The 16,444-nt window shown below is 40.8% G+C and overlaps 1 protein-coding gene across 3 annotated transcripts in view; it reads right to left on the bottom strand.

Moving 5' to 3' along the window:
* The window catches only part of DSCAM (DS cell adhesion molecule), a 400,878-nt gene that overhangs the window by 163,102 nt on the left and 221,332 nt on the right, over positions 1-16,444 (bottom strand). For all 3 annotated transcript variants that reach the window (XM_075099616.1, XM_075099606.1, XM_075099598.1), the window contains 4 exons: positions 15,267-15,545; positions 12,713-12,988; positions 9,915-10,211; positions 8,827-9,102 (listed from right to left, as the gene is read on the bottom strand). In XM_075099616.1, the coding sequence (XP_074955717.1) occupies positions 8,827-9,102; positions 9,915-10,211; positions 12,713-12,988; positions 15,267-15,545 (1,128 nt within the window). The remainder of the gene's footprint in view (positions 1-8,826; positions 9,103-9,914; positions 10,212-12,712; positions 12,989-15,266; positions 15,546-16,444) is intronic.

The raw sequence follows: 16,444 nt of genomic DNA, 5'->3' as shown, positions 1-16,444 counted from the left end.
ATAACCACCAAATTACGTGGCCTTTTAAGGCAGCCATGTGGCCCTAGATTTCATGCACTGGGAGTGCAAAAGCCAAAACTGTTTTGTCTCTGCACAAAGCCTAGCCACAGTTCAGTCATTTTTAGGTTTTCTCAGCGATCGATTGTTTCTCCTAAACATCTCCATCCCTTGTGGGTGATGGTCTGAGCAATTGCACGGTCACTGAAGCACTAGATTTTTCTGCTTCTTTCTTGTATATATTGAGCCTTATCAGTAGGGCATGTCATGCATCGAACTCTCTCTTAATGGCATTTACTGAGCCGAGCCTCATACCCCGCTCCCTCGTTGTATGCTAATGTATTCTGTCTTGAAAAGAGGGAATGCTGTTATATTCTTTTGGCCTTTTTAAGTGTACGTATTGAAAACAAAAAAAAAGATCCAAACTAATCCCTGTAATGCCTCTGCAGTTGCACAACATTTCCCTCTAGTTGTAGCTTTATTTGTTACCAAATTAACCCTGTATTCAAACATCTTTAAAATCTTATCGCAACAAGCTGTGGTATTTTATCAGGAACTCTCACTGCGTGTGGCAGAGCAAATGCTGTAGTGCGTATTTCCCATTATGAGAGAGACTTCACCCTTCACCTTAGTGCCCGCTCCCTTTCCCGCAATGCAACACCGGTAGCTCACAGGCTCCCTGATGCTGTTCTGAGATCTTCTCCAAAATAAGAGAGGATGCAAAATGTTGTGTAGAAATGAAGAGTGCTTTTATGTCATGTCTCATCCTTCTATTGAACCACCTCCTTTCAGCCCCCATTGTGAGGGGAAAAGTGCATGCCCTTATCATATGAAGCACCCTGCAAACCTAGGATGGTGGGAAGCTCAGTTCTCTGCCCAAGGGGCTGCATTTTTAAAAAGGGAAAACCTTATTCATTTGAAGATAAGATAGCAGCTGCAAGAGTATATTAACACAACAAGCAGGTACCTTTATTATTAAAGGGCCACCTGATAAAAAGCCTCATTTGTAGGCTAGGTATCCAGAAGCACTTGCTAGTTATTTTTACTATGCTTTTGGCACCTGGTCCGAAGCCATTGCCCTTGTTTAGCCCCTACATGATCTAAAGGGATCTTTGTCCTCAAGTAATACTGTGAAAAGTTGAAACCAACTAAATCACTAGAGCCACAAGTTCCAGATTTAGATGAGAGAGGACTTTAACAGAATGCTCTCTGGCTCTGAAAATCATTCCTGTGAGAAGTTTGACTGATTTCACACTAGCTTCCTTTTCAACTTTATCCCAGGACTGTACATAAGCAGCTGATTTTATATCACCCTTCTGTTTTCACAGGGTTGATATAATCTTTTTTTTGCTTGTTATGTATTCTACACGTTGATTTGAAATTAGGCCAGCATTCTCCAGACCTGCACTCTCATGTGCCCACACAGTCTCACTTTCTATGTGTACTACTTATATGTACTTACACACACACTGCTCATAGTCCATACTAACTTGATGCAGTAAAGTGCTTAAAATTTTAAGAGCAATTTTAACAAATAAATAAGAAAGTATTTCAAATATAATGGACAAAATCCATGCAAAAAAGAGCAAGAATAGGCCTTCTCCCAAAACCAAAGTAAATAAAGCTGCATTGTAAGAGAGAAAGGAGGGCTGGCTTTTGATAAAACCAAGCATAAAATACAGATACCCTTGAGCTCCTTAGCTGAGGCTCTTATTCAAGTATTAAGGCTCATTTCATATTGTTTACATAGTTCATAAACAAACATATCCTTACACCAGCTTAAGTTGTATTTGAAAGATATAAGACTGTGCACAAAACCAGTGATTTTATTTTAGATTTAAGTGAAAAGTTTTATATTTGTACATACTAATTCCTCGTCATGAAGACTAGGATAGTAATGAAACAACTTTAACATACATATTTGGGTGACCATTTTCTGCAGTGTCAGAGGTGAAGACATTAGGAGTATAGTATGTTAGACGTGTACTGCAACAAACTAAGACAATTGCAGCATCCACATGACACTTGTGAGATTTTAAAGAATGTAAGTCAGCTATTTTAATGCAAAGTTAGCCTTGAGTTGTTGTGTGTTGAATGGCAAAAAGTTTATACAGAACTGTCAAGTCTTACATATTGAATACCAGAATGTTTTAGTCTTTTTTTCAGGTATTTCTATGGGTTCAATGCTGGGATTCTCACATGGGAGATATCACAGGCTGCTGCCACTGCTTACTCCCTGTAACGAGTCCCCATGCCCATTAGGTGACCTGAGGATGATGGTTAAGTGGATTTTTGGAGGACCTTTTGCATGACTGGGCATTGTCATCTGTTCCCACCACATGGCCCTTGCATGATTCCGGCATTTGACAACTCCAGCCACTTTGACAGATCTGAATATTTCTTCCTGAAGAAGATGCAACAAGCTTGGAGGGATACAAAAAGATATTGGATGGCAGAGAGAAAGAAAGGCAGAAAGTGGTACAATGAAAGAAGCATCTGAAGGACATCAAATCCAGAAGTTTCTTCTGACGCAAATTATTGGCAAGGTTCAGTCAGGACAGATAAAAAGTTACCTCTTAGATACGTGCATGAAACTGAATTCACACTTGCTGTAATCCATGCCACAGAATGAAGCATAGAAATATTAGCAGATTGTTTGATGACAGCATGCACCGTGGTCCCAAGAACCCTTGAAAGATTTCCCCTGATGTCTTTTTCCCTTTTGTGTCTGCATATTTTTCACTATCTAAACCAGGCCTCCCTGAAAGGATCTGCAATGCAAATCCACCAGTAATATTTTATATATTAGAAAAAGCTAGATTCTTCCCAGGAAAGGTGAGGAGAATCTATTTAAATAGTTGCTACATGAAGTTATTTAGAAATAACCCCTGTTTGGTTTGCTTGTTTTCTAAAAAGAAACAGGCTGATACAATTCTTTTATGTGGTTCACAACAGGTGAAGTGCTATCACTCTGGCAGAAGGAAATGATAAGCCTTCTAAATCAATGGGATATATAAGCTCTACAAGATCAGAAACAGCCTTTTTGAACACCACAATTTTTATTTTAATGATGCCGCACCCTTCCCTCTCAGGGGCTTCTTTTTCAATTAATTTCTGTTAGAGAAGTGTGAATAGCAGCAGGCTGTTTACATGAGAAGTGTGTCCCTTGAGACTGATGAAAAGAAAATCATCATTTACTACTGATGGCTTTCACTGTAGCTGAGAAAACTATTACTATAAATTACATAATAAAAAAATGAAGATAATGGCTCTTTCCTGTTTTTAAAATGCTTTGAGATCTACTAAAATGCTGTAGCAGAGATGCTGCTATTCTTATTTAACCATCTTGCCACTTGAAGGGTTGTTTTTCAACAGAAATATGAAACTTACAGATTGGGTGGGTAACATAACCTCTTCCTTTGTTTGCCAACACTTCTTACAAGACTATTTTTGTTTGCTTGCAGTTTGACTTTTGTTTGGGTAGTAATTTTCCAGGCCAGGTGGCTGCCTCAGGCTGAATCATTTCAGCTGGAAGGTTTTAGCTACAACTGTTTGGCCATTTCCAAGAATAAGGCGGGAGCGTGAAAAACTAGGGATGCAGTATATATTGATCCTACCATAAAAGCAAAAAGAAAAAAATCATTGTGAGAATCTGAGAAGTCTCACCTGCCCCATGGTTAGCAGCATAGATTTCAAGTTCAGCAGGTGATGGCACTAGCATCAGATATTCTTGCTGTCCCTATGAAAAGTCATCACAAGGGTGCCCAAATTTTGCAGTCTGAGCAAAAACAAGTAAATAAATAGACAAAACCACCACAATTATCACATCCTGGGAAGACATTTTCTAGTGACTAACAGCTAAGAGCTTCCAGAGTTCAAGCAGCACAGAACACCTTCTAGCACCACCTTCAGTGGCTGAGTCAGTTCCAGACACGTGGGGCAGGCAGAGTCTGGTGAAATGTCAGAAATGAAAGCAGGCAGACTGGTCTCCCTAGTCCTCATACAGCTGCCCGTGCTGGGCTGAAAAAGCATGAAAAAAAGTTATTTCAACACAGAGAGAAAGAAAGGAGATGTGGCAGCCAAGGAATCAGAGCAGGGAACCAGCCTGCATTGCTGGGCATGCAGATAGCAGCAGCAAACAATGGAGCAGAAGCTCAAAGGAGTGTCCAGGATAACAAAAGGGAATTACAGAATTGGATTTAGGGGCAGTGGGGTAAAGTCAGAAGTTGGGAGCAGGCTTGCAGTGGGACTGCAGAGGCGATGTGGGTTGGTGAAGTGGACTTGGGAAACCGGCTGGGGATGCAAGGCTGGGACAAGGAAGCAGTAGGGTGAGGTACAGCACTGGCAGCGAACAAAGACCCGCATGAAGGGGGATACAGACTGAAACCCGGTGGAGATGGAGAAAGTGAAGACTGGCAGAAAGAAAGGACTGTAACTGGAGGCTGGGAGTAAGGTTGGGAGCTCTGAAGGGGAAGACTGGTTTTGAGACGTAAGAACAAGGCGCTAAGGAAATAAGGACTGAGATGGGAAAGATGGGGAGGGCAGACTGGTTTTGGAACCCAGAGCAGAGCCAGGACTTGGGCAAGGATGAGCTGGAGAAGACTGAGGAGGACAAGTCACACTTTGGAGGAATGAACACAACAGCCTACATCTTCTACAGAATATTCTTCTCCTTAGGAGATCTGACTTCAATAGTCCTCTGCCGTTGGCAGATGTCTGTGAACTCCACTGGCAAACCACTAGACCTGGACTAAATGCAGAGTAAGAAACTAGTGCTGCTGAGAATAATTCTGTTCCTGGCCAGGACCTATGCAGTATCCTTAGCAAGGCTAATCTCAGTGATTACTTCTGAGGATGTCAGTAACTACTGTTTCCACTTTGCAAGAGGGGGAGGAAAGGGGGTTCAGTTTACTTTACAAAAAATCTAAAAAGAAAATTGCATTTAACATAAGCTAAAGCAAAGCTGAAAGGGTATTGTTACTGTTTCAAAGGCAAGTGGTTGACAGGTAAAAATACCAGAAATTAACTACGTAAGTACAGTCATCATCTCCCCACATTTAGGTATGCATTACAAGGTGGGTAGTCTTAATGGCTTTTTATCAGAACTCAGAACTGGCCAATCCATTTGTCTAAATATAAAAAAATAATGCCAAGATGGACTGATTTCCAAAAAGCTCCATTAGCACCAGGACACGGTTCCAACAGAGCTATGTCTGCCAAACAGAAACCTGTGTGTTTTCCTGCCAGCTTATCCACTCAGCTCCCAGCAGCCAGCTTATAGGACTGCTAGCTTCCAAGATTCAGATTTTGGGACAGAGCAAGGGACAAACAAAGTATGGTGGGGGGTGGCATGCCACATCTCTGTAGGACACAGTTATTTGGAGTCTGCAGACCACTGGGATAGGTGACTATGCAGACAAGGGCACCAGTAATTCCTAAAAAATGGGACAACTTATTTCATGTGGTCGAATTGCACGTAAGTGCCTAGCTCCCAACCTTTTGCCATCCTGACAGACTGCCAGGTGGGAGACTGCACAGCTAGGCTCTATAAGCCCTGCTCTTGGGTTTTCTGGCAGACAGGATTTAATATTGAAGCTATTGTCAAGAAACTTTCTGTTCTCCTATCTGAGACTTTACAGTGACTTCCAATGAACGTCCTCAAGATTTTGCTTTCATTTGGATTTTTGTAAATACCAAAATACCTTACAGAATGGGCAGCCCTCCTATATTTCATTACATGCTCATGCTGTTGCACATCTTTATTTGGATGCTGCTTTTAACGAGTCCTTATTCAAGATAGAACAAGAATGCTTCATGTACTGGAGAGTTTGGAAAGTGGGCAGTAAATGTGGTAGAGGACTGCAGACAAGAAAGGCCAGTTGTATGCATAATGCAGATAAATTCTGCCCTTTAGAGCCAAATTCTGGATTCACCTTTGCCACAGATCTCTCAGATAATGTTAATTAAATGACTTAAATCTGTCTTTCCCAGGAGGTTGTTAAGCTGGGTGATGTGACTGATCTGAAGAAGGAAAAAGAACTCTCAGAAGCAATTTCATGTCAATGGGAGCAGAGCTTTGAACATATAAATGCTATATAACAGCAGGTGAACTCGAAAAAGCAAGCTGTAGGCTTCTGAAATTGGACATACATAAATTTGTGGGTACTTTAAAGTTCATTCTGTGCCCCAGTTGTCATTTGCCAAAGCACTCCTGATCATCCAGGTGGGTTTTGAAAATGAATACATTGTTTCTGAAACACTTTGATACCACAGAGGTTATCATCTCAGAAAAGCTCATGAGGAAATTGATAGTCATGTCTTCAGAACAGAACATGGAGGAAACAAAATATCAAGTAATAGCTCATTAAGTGTCATCCATTCTGAATCACCCTTCAGACGACTGGTTTGACGTCACCCAGGAAGCTTGTAGCAGAAATGAGAACAAACCAAAGTACCCATGATGTTGAAGATGGGCAATAATTCTCCCTCTGTTTCTCTGGAAAAAAAATAAGTATACTGGTGGTATGAGAAACTGAGCTATAAATAAGGAGATTTAGGCACTGCTTAACCCCCTTTATAATGTCATATTTCAGAGTACTTTAAACTTCAATTCAAGCTGGGCCATATTTTGTATTTCTCAGAATCTAGTGTAAGTGCCTGAAAACTCATCACATTAACTTCGGAATCTATAAAATGAAAAGACAGCAAAAACATTAATATTTTGAAGCAACAGGCCACTTTTGACTCTCTGCTAATATGTTAGGTAAAATCACTATGTAGTTACATAATAGAACAATACACAGCCATCTAAAAAATCCACTGTGGCGATGCTGACCTCCACCGACAATAGCAGAACCTTGAGAATTGTTCAGATCTGACAAAGCTCACCTTTGACATTTCAGGCTTAGCATATGAAGACAGGATATTAACCTTTTTTTAAATAACAATGTCTTGTCAAGGCCAGGGCATGCTGAAGTAGCCAGGGCACTTTACAGCCAGCTATGGCAACTCCAGGTCAATAGGTATGAGCCACACTGACAGGTCTGCTTTGCATGTGCCATGGATCACTTTTCACGCTGCAACTTGCACTGCTCCAATACATCTGCCTTAAGGAGCACATGCAGGAGGAGGCTGTGTCACAGGTGCAGGGCAGGGCAGCCCACTGGCACTCTTCAAACGTGTCGCATGTTTATGCAAGTTATTCAGAGTACATGCAGTCACTGAGATTTCTGACCAGCCAGTGGCCCAGGCAGCTCAATATCCAGAAATATGGTTGAGTACCTTCAAGGAAGTCAAATCATTGAGGAAAGCTACAGTTCAGTCAAAATTGATTCAGCTGCTTTCTGAGGGAGGAATTGTCAAATTTGAAATTGCAACCTAATGGGAGAAAAAACAGTATTGCTTCTGAGGTACCAGCTAACATGATCTAAATGCCCGAGCTGTAAAGACAGACTGCTGGATTTTTTTCTCTGGCTACATTCATTTTGATAGCCATTTGAAGAATGGTGTAATTTAAGAGGCAGCATTGCCCATCAGATTTAACATGGTGAACTGTTACTGCAACAGCAACACAATTAATAATTTGGCATTCAGTTCCTAAACTGCTTCAACAGATCTGAGATATTACTGTAAAGTCAAGCAATGTACCACATACATGAAAAGAAATGGTGAAATTAGCTTATTATGCCACAGTGTGTGACCAGTGCCCTTGATGGTCTCAGGTGTACGAGATGTCATGCCTTTCAGAGTCCAAATTGCTAGTGGCTTAAAGGTAATCCCCTAACCTCTTGAAATAATTAGCAATTACATCACTCCAGACTGAAAACAAGATAGGGTTAAACAATTAGAACAGAAAGGAGTTAAAAGATCATATGTCTGTCACAAAGTCATTTTACCTTAGTGTTCTCCTCTGTGTCTTATCTGAGAACAAATATAGAAATCAACCTTCCTTCCTTTCTCTCCATCCCCCCCCCCCCTGCAAAAAAGGAAAAAAAAACAAAGGACCAGGAAAGGTTTCTAAGAATTTCAGGAACAGTGAAATTATACCTCAATTCTTCCTACAGGTTCACATGAAGTGCACTATTTAGTGGCCCCATTGCTCAAAACTAGGTGCTACTGCAATCAGGTTTTCTGTCTTTTGTGTCCTTGTGAATAGGTCTGAACACTGCCAAAATCAGAACAGCCAGAACACAATGCTAAAAATTTCCTATTCTCACCTATTGCCAAAGTCTTTCAGGTCCCTCTGAACATCCTTGTTTGGGACTATCTGCATAGATTTTAAGCTTCCTATTAGAATTTCAAGTCACATTTGTTTACAGTGCTACCTTTCGAAGCATCAAGAACACTCAGAAAAGTACACTAAATAAGAGAAAAGCAAGGTTAATGGTTTTAGTTCTCATCTCTACCTATTGGCAGAAATACATACATTAATATTCTCATCTTTTTTTTAAAAAGCTGGAAAGTCACTGGTTAATGAAAATGTGAACTTTGTCATCCAGCAGAGAGAGAGTCATCAGTGAAACTCAGGTGACAAAACATTAATCTACTGCAGTGTTGTAGTGAAAACTGCTGATAGAAATCTTGCTTTTGCAAGGCTTCCACTTAGAAAGCAATACTTTGCGAGTTGAATGAAGGAGGTTAAAAGTCAAGAGAGAACGAGACACAATGACTGATTAGCGTCTATGTCATTGTTAAAAATAAACACAAATCTGGATTAGCCTTCTTAAGTGCTCATTATCCAACTGCCAGCAAAATCCTGTGCATGCAATTCTGTGTTTCTGTAGAAGAAACAGCCGTTAGCTTGGCTCTAGTTTTCCGAGTAGACCTCACCTTTTACTGTCACGTGCACACTCTGGCTGGTGGACAGCTGGGGTTGAACGAGGACGTTGCACGTGTATTCGCCCTCGTCTACTTCCTTCTGCACGTCTGAAAGCTTCAGTGTCCCATTGTTCTCAAATGCCACTTGGCGATGGTTAAATGGAAGCAGGTTGGAGTTCTTGTACCACTTGATGGAGTAATACGGGTAGCCGATCACGCGGCAGTGGATGTAGGTGTCCCGTCCAGCTATTGCTGTGATGTTCTTCATTGGTCGAATGCTTGCTGGCCCTAGAAAGGTAAAAAGAAACTCTTGAAAACAATTTAAAGGCACATTTGTTTGAGGAAACATGCACATAATTTTTCTGTGTGTACAAATGTTAACGACCTTTACAGATGCGGCTTGCACACTTCTTGGCATTTGACAGTTTTTGCTTTTAAGAGCTATTTAAGCAGTTTCCCTAATCTTTATATGCTCTAGTTTTTTCCTCACCCTCCAGCATACGTACTAATTATGTGGGGGTATAAGTTTGCATTATCCAACACTTGCCTGATAAAATCTTTGCTGCATGGCAAATTAAAAGGCTGAGGATGATTTAATTAATGTGAAACACTAAAACTGATACAAAGCCAGAATCCTGTTACACATGAGAATACTGAAAAAGTTAGCTTTTTTTTTGATGTATATAAAGTATAATACCATGAGGATGGGTATTATGCCATGTGGAGCTAGAAATGCAAGCTAAAGTACTGTATACATGAATAATTACCATGAATGTGGGACAAGTAAAGGAGGAAAGGAAAAGAAAAAAAACCCCATGCACAGCAGGTCTGAAGTAAAGAAACTGTGAAGTAATAGAGACGAGTATAGGAAAAATAGACTACAGAACACAAGCCAAAGGGTTCTTCCAACATTTAAACATTACCATACACTTTCTAGATGGGTCTGGAGAGGCAGGGTGGGAAAAGAGGAGGGGGAAGAAAAGGAGAGGAAAAACAGTAAGTTGGTTTTGGCATTCCAAGACTCATTTCATCACATGCAACAGTCTTCTCCACTACAATGAGTTATGTGTGTTTTTTTGAGGAGCTGATTTGACAAGCACCTCTTACGTTTATTCGAGCCTGGTACAGGACGACTCCAGCAGAGTTGTTGGCAGTACAGCGATAAACTCCACCATCTCGGACCTGAGTGTTAGAGATATTCAGGTAACTGACCACGTTGCCTTCGGAGGTGATAATCTGGCTGATACGATGACTGCCGTCCTTCACAATGGGATCTTCATCCAGTGTCCAAGTGATCGTAGGCAGAGGAGTCCCCTTCACGTTGCACATAAGGGAGACTGGCTCTCCCGGACTCACCACTTTCTCACTGAAGGCAGAAATTATTTTGGGAGTTCCATCTGCCAAGGGAAAGAAACGCAAAAGAATAGTACTTACATGGTGTAAATCTTGTTCCCTCTATCCTGGAGCCTATCACATGAGCCAAGATTTTTTTTAGAAGCAATGCAAACAATTGTGTTTCAGTATGTAACTCTAATTACTGAGAGAAGGAAACAAATTTGGTAGTACTGAAATGATTCTTTGATTACTGCAGTTTTCTTTTTCATCTTCTGAGAAACCTGGTACTGACTCTGCTGAAGGAAAAGCACTTGAATAAATGGACCAGGACTCTGCACAGCTAGTATGAACCACCAGGTTCTTGCAGAAAAGCGTTAAAGCCATACACAGTTCATCACAAAAGACATACAGCAAAACCTCAACACATTTGGAATTCTTGTCCTGGTAGATTCCAGCTCCTTAGAAAGCTAAGGATGAATCCTATTGGCAAGAGTCAGGCATAACTTGCATAGACTAATTCCACACAGCTGTGCCAATGCAGTTTAGTCCTGACCCACAAGATCCCATTTAGAAAATTATTAAGTTAAGCTTTTCTGAATACAGATTGCCAGTAACAGCAGTGATGCCAATTCCTTTCTGTGGTCATTTTATGTTACAGATAAATATTCCTCTGAAATGAGAGTGTTCAAATGCTTTGTCTTGTGATCTGTGCCACAATTTACTCAGCCTCTAGCAGGCAAGTGAACAAAGAGAATGGATGGAGACAGAAACTTTGAGATTGTAAGTAGGGAGCAGGATCAAATAACCACCTATCCAGAGAGTTCAGTGGGGTAACATTTAGGAGTGCCAACACTCTGCTATTAGTTAGGAAGTTCTTTCTGAGATCATGCAATGCATGTTTATTCTCCTTTGAAAATTGTACTTTCAAAGCTGTATCTAGAAGGAATTTCAGTGTAATTGGGAGCAAAAGGCCACACATCAAGAGCAGTATGCAGAACACAGGAAGCAAGCCAGTCCGAAGTTCAGGCAACAGTGCTGTAGGCTACTGTCTGCTTTTAAAGAGCCAAGTGGCAAGTAAGCTAACTAACTTCAGTGTTCCTACTGTATTAGTGCCTGTGAGAAACAGAAGGAAAAGGTGCCTCATTACCTAGAAAGGGGCCAAAAACACTAGAAAACTCACCGTGTACCCTTTAAGGAAAACTCCTTTCAGTGTTGCACAGGACAGAGGGTGTCAGGACATGACAGACAAGTCTCATGATCCGTGTGATACACTATGTGTTTGTGCACACTATATACTGCCTCTTTATGTACACTCCTGTGTGTTACCCCTACGTCTGGGAGATTTGAACCGTGGTGACTTCCCTGGAAATCACAATTCTTACACTGCAATTTCAGTGCAACCTCACCCAGGAAACGGAGGGAACTGGCATGGTGTATGCAAGACTCCCAACAAAACACGCTGAGTCATAGCAGAATTTAAAAAAAAAAAAGGGCTGCAGAATTCTCCTGCTTGCTCCAAAATCAAAAACATAAGGCACTGTCACTCTCAGGCTGCTGAAAGACCTCAGCATCTCTGGAGCAGCATTGGATTTGATTTAATTACATGTCATAATTTTCTCCTCTTCCCACCTCTCCCTTTTGTTTCTGTCCCATTGATTGTGTGACAGAGTTCTAATTTACTTATTTATTTTCACCTGTAACTCTCTCCTTTTCTGTGTATTAGATACTGTCATCCCTCAGAAAACAAAGCAGCAGCAACAAAAAAAAGAAGCTTTTTTTATTCTGAAAGAAAGTTGACACAAGACCAATAAATCTGTGAGTATGCACACTATGTACCTCTGCCACCACCCCTTCTCTTTTTTTTAATACAAGTGACAGGCTGTTTTTGGAGATGAAAGCAGACATTATTTTCCCAGTGAGACCTGAGCATCTTTGAAATCTTTCCTGCTGTTGCTCTCTGATAACCTGCACTCTCTCGACATCATGATAGATTATCAATATGCTTTTTAGGCTTTCTTAGTCATGGGAGATGGTTGCCGAGGTAACTCAGTCCAGGCAGGTAATCTCTTCTTTTTCTATAAAGGGTCTAAAAATAGTGTCCATGCTATGACTGCACTACAGCCTCATTAGTGAACTGGCTCTGTACAAATTGATTACTTTCCTCATTTGATTATCATGTAGAACATTGTGGCAATTAGTTAAGATGATGTCCAAGCCTTCAGCCAATACACCCAGCAAGAAAAGCCATGCCAGAAGGAGTTGAATAGAGACCTTTTCTCTCATGTCCTGCTGAAAGCTAATGTCAAAAATCAGCACTGCCACCACCACCCACCATCAAAAAAGAAAAAAAATAGAGACTTGAAGGACTCGGGAGGGACTTTTGTTTTCAGATCAATTTTTTCATTTCATTAGTTTTTGCTCAGAGTGGGGCACAATAAACACCTCTGAAAGTTCATAAGTACCCACTTCTCCCGTCTAGGGTCCACTGTCATTTTACAACAATGACACTAAAGATGAAATATATATTATGGAAACCAGAATCACTAAACAGGTAGTGACTGACCTTCTAGTACCACCTGAACATAGTCTTGAGCAGACATCTTGTCCTTGCGCACAAAGCACTGGTAAGCTCCACCATCACTCTTGGCCATGCCATCCATAATAAGGTTCTCCCGGTTGACACCAGTGATCCGGACATTGTTACCAGGGTTGATGATTTCACCATTACGGTACCAGGAGAGCTCCTGGTCTTCAGTTCCCGTCACACTGCAGGACAAGGACACTTGACTACCAACACTGCTTTTGACTTTCCGTGGGCTAATTGTGGCTTTTAGTGGTTCTGAAGATTTAAAGCAAAATAAGGGAGAGGGAAAGGGAAATAGAGAACATTAAGTATGTGCGTGCATTTATATGCAAGTAACAAATTAATTCTCAATTAAGGACAACAATAAAACTCACAGCCATACCCTTCTGAAAATAAAAGCAACCCACAAACAAAAACCAGATTACTCTGCTCTAAACAAGCATTTTGGCCACCAACATCCATGACACAAAACTTAGATGTATAGGGATAACCTACTTAACATGTGATATTATCCTCTAGACCATGCCTAAATGAACAGTATGAGCAAATCTACTGAGTAACACCATTGGTGCTGAGGGCCTAACAGTGGCCCTGCACAAGTTTTGGGAGGGTAGGATGTTACTTCAGTTGTTACTTCAGTTGTTACTTCAGATGTTCAGTGTGGACATTTGAAATGAGGAATTAGGTGCACTCCTGAAGCTTATCTTCTGGTTTAATTTCCTGCAGAAGGAACCCAGTTCACATATTTCAAAACCACTCCCTCATGTGAACAAGTTCAGTAAATATCAATAACCAGGAGATTAACTTTTAAGAGTGGAAGATCCACAATAAAATGTTAATATAGATGCATGCATAGACCTCTGTAGTATCTGTCCACATGTAAGTGTTTCTGTGTGTGAGATCACTAAGTTTTCTTCTTCAACATGGGAAGACTACAGTATTATTGTTACAAAACAGTACGCCATAGGTAATGCAAGTTTTTATATAATAAAAATAGAGGATGAACAGTGTTGAAGAAAAGTCATAAACATAAATGCAAGGGTAACAATCTTTATCCTACCACCTAACAGTTGCCATCATTACTGAACGCAGCTCTCATCTCATGCTTCGCATATTTTGATTTGACTTCCTAATAAAGATAAGGGACTACTATTAACAGTAATACTATCTCTGATACTAAATACATATCAACCTACTTATTTGTTATCAGCCTGCATACATGCATATGCACACTTGCATACACATGCTTAACCATAAAAATTTCCTCAGCTAACTCATTCACTTTACAGAACATTTTGTAAAACATATGGAATAAATCTTTAGTGGCCCACTGGGGACAAAGGCCTGGAAAAAACCACACAGGTCAGTGGCCTTAGTCATTCTGGACCACGGACATCTGTAACAGACCTTTCCTTTGCAGTGATCCAGAACAACAGTTAATCTATGCTCATATGCATGTTACAAGTCATTGAACGTCTCCATGTTTCCTGTCCAAATGACCACAAAATCTCAAAACTGTCAATGACCCATTAAACAAAATAGACACACTCAAGTGCACAACCACCATCTCAGAGCTGTGATGATGCAAGAATGCTAACCACATCCTCCATTGCAGTGGAGGGTAAAACTCCTTCACCCAGCTGTTGCTTCCTCCCAAACCTGATCCAGAAGATATCTGCTGGCTACTGACCACTGAGTCCATAAGTAAAATGTATCATGTATCACCAGGCACTGGGGATACTTTCGATATCACTAGTGATACCATTATGTCATGTCTCTGGAAGTTTTGACTTTGTATCATACAATGCAGACTGTATTAAACTAATATCTATCAATACATTTAGCAGCAAAGCTCCCCTGTTATAATTCACAAATTACTGATCTTTGATCTCAGTTTTATTTTGCCCAAATACATTATGTGTTATTACTTGTGAAGACATTGTTATGGCCTGAACTGTTCACAGACCTCTCCCTTCTCAGTTTGCTAGTCATGCTGTATAGGTGGAAATGTTAGTTCACAAAGCATTATTTCTATTCCAGGAAATAATTCTTTTTTAACAATAGAAGAATAACACTTTTCCAGTGCAATGATTCTGAGTAATAATTATCTTTGTAGAATTTGTGAAACATTCAGAATATTCACACATGAATACTCAGCTGAGGGGAGGTATGAGTATTCAATATTACCGAACAGCATGAGTCATGGCAATGAGAGTTTGGCAGCTTTATTCATGAGAACATTTGCAATTTCTTTTTAAGCATCCAATTCAAGCTTCTAAATTACATACCCTCCATGTGATAAATTATATAGCTACGTTATAAATGGCATCTATTTGCACTTCTGATCTCTCAATTGTCCAACCAACTCATCTCCACAGAGCCTACTTGCTGTTGTTCCACAACTCTGAGAAGTTTAAGCACTGCTAAGGTAAAGTAACAAAACAGAAGGTACAGCAAGATATGGCAACATCTTCCCTGATGCAAACACCCAGGCAAGAAGTGGCCCGAGAACTTAACTCGGCCCAGGACTTACGTTTTACATACAGTCGCCCTATCATCTCAGCAGTCCCATAGTTGTTCCACACCTCGCAGACGTAGTTGCCTGAGTCTGAGGGACGCGTGTTCTCGATCAGCAGACCTGTGACTGTCTGCCGAAACCTGCTGTCAGGCTCCCAGGGAATGTTGTCCTTCAGCCAACGATACTTTGGTGCGGGGTGCCCTGATGCTTTGCAAGGCAGCTCCACTCGCTGTCCTGCCATGGCTTTACGGTGGTCAAACCCATCTAGAATAGATGGAGCTGAATTCGCTGGATCTGAAAAAACAAACAGCAGTGTTCAATGGGAGCATTAAAATTCTTTCACTCATTAAGCAATATGCCAATATTTTTTCTCCCGCATTTTTTGACTCTCTAGTCCAGTGTTTTATGTACTACAGTTTGCTACTGTGATCCAGCCGTCAGTCTGTAGTATCTCAATAGCGGTGGCTGGAATCCAGCAGCATGTAGTACTGACGCACCTCATGACTACTTGGAGACCCTCTCACTGGATTTTTTCCAGGTGGCAACTGTTTCTCTGGTCATCCTTCATGTCCCCTATCAGAGGAATGGAGAGGCAGAAATGTGTTGCCTTAACTGTTATTACTGTTATCCCTACATTGTTCAACTAGAATGAAGCTAACACATTCTCCCTGCTTCTCGGTGGTCTGAAGGCTTTGAATTACAGGCTTAATTTATTCCCTTGTCAGGAAAGAAATGGGCAAAGACACAGGAATTTCTATCTGCAGCCTAACTGACAAGCAAGCCTTTTCTTCTTCTCTGGAAAAAGATCTTAACGTGACAAGACCAACATACAACTTAATACTCCAACCTTCTGTGCTCAACTTACTGAGAAAAGCAGCTCTCAGATCAACACACTTGTGTAGCACCTGGCATATATTTATGTATCTCTCAGAAGTCTGGCAGAGTGCCTTCACCAGAGGTGCATGTACCCCACCAGAAATAGTGCTCCGTTTGTGATTTGGACTTTTTAAGTTTGAAAACATTTGGAGGAAGAGGCTGACATGATTTACAGTTTTGTGCAGCACACAGCATGATGTAAGCCTATCCTGGAACTATTGCAACATGAATGCTGAACAATAAATCAACAAATATTCAGCTAAGTATTTTCTCATCACATGCACCCACTTTGCTAAGACTTCTGTCTCACAAAGAAA

The sequence above is a fragment of the Phalacrocorax aristotelis genome, chromosome 1, assembly GCF_949628215.1.
Source record: "Phalacrocorax aristotelis chromosome 1, bGulAri2.1, whole genome shotgun sequence".
Lineage (NCBI taxonomy): Eukaryota > Metazoa > Chordata > Aves > Suliformes > Phalacrocoracidae > Phalacrocorax > Phalacrocorax aristotelis.
This window is presented reverse-complemented; position numbering and strand designations above follow the sequence as displayed.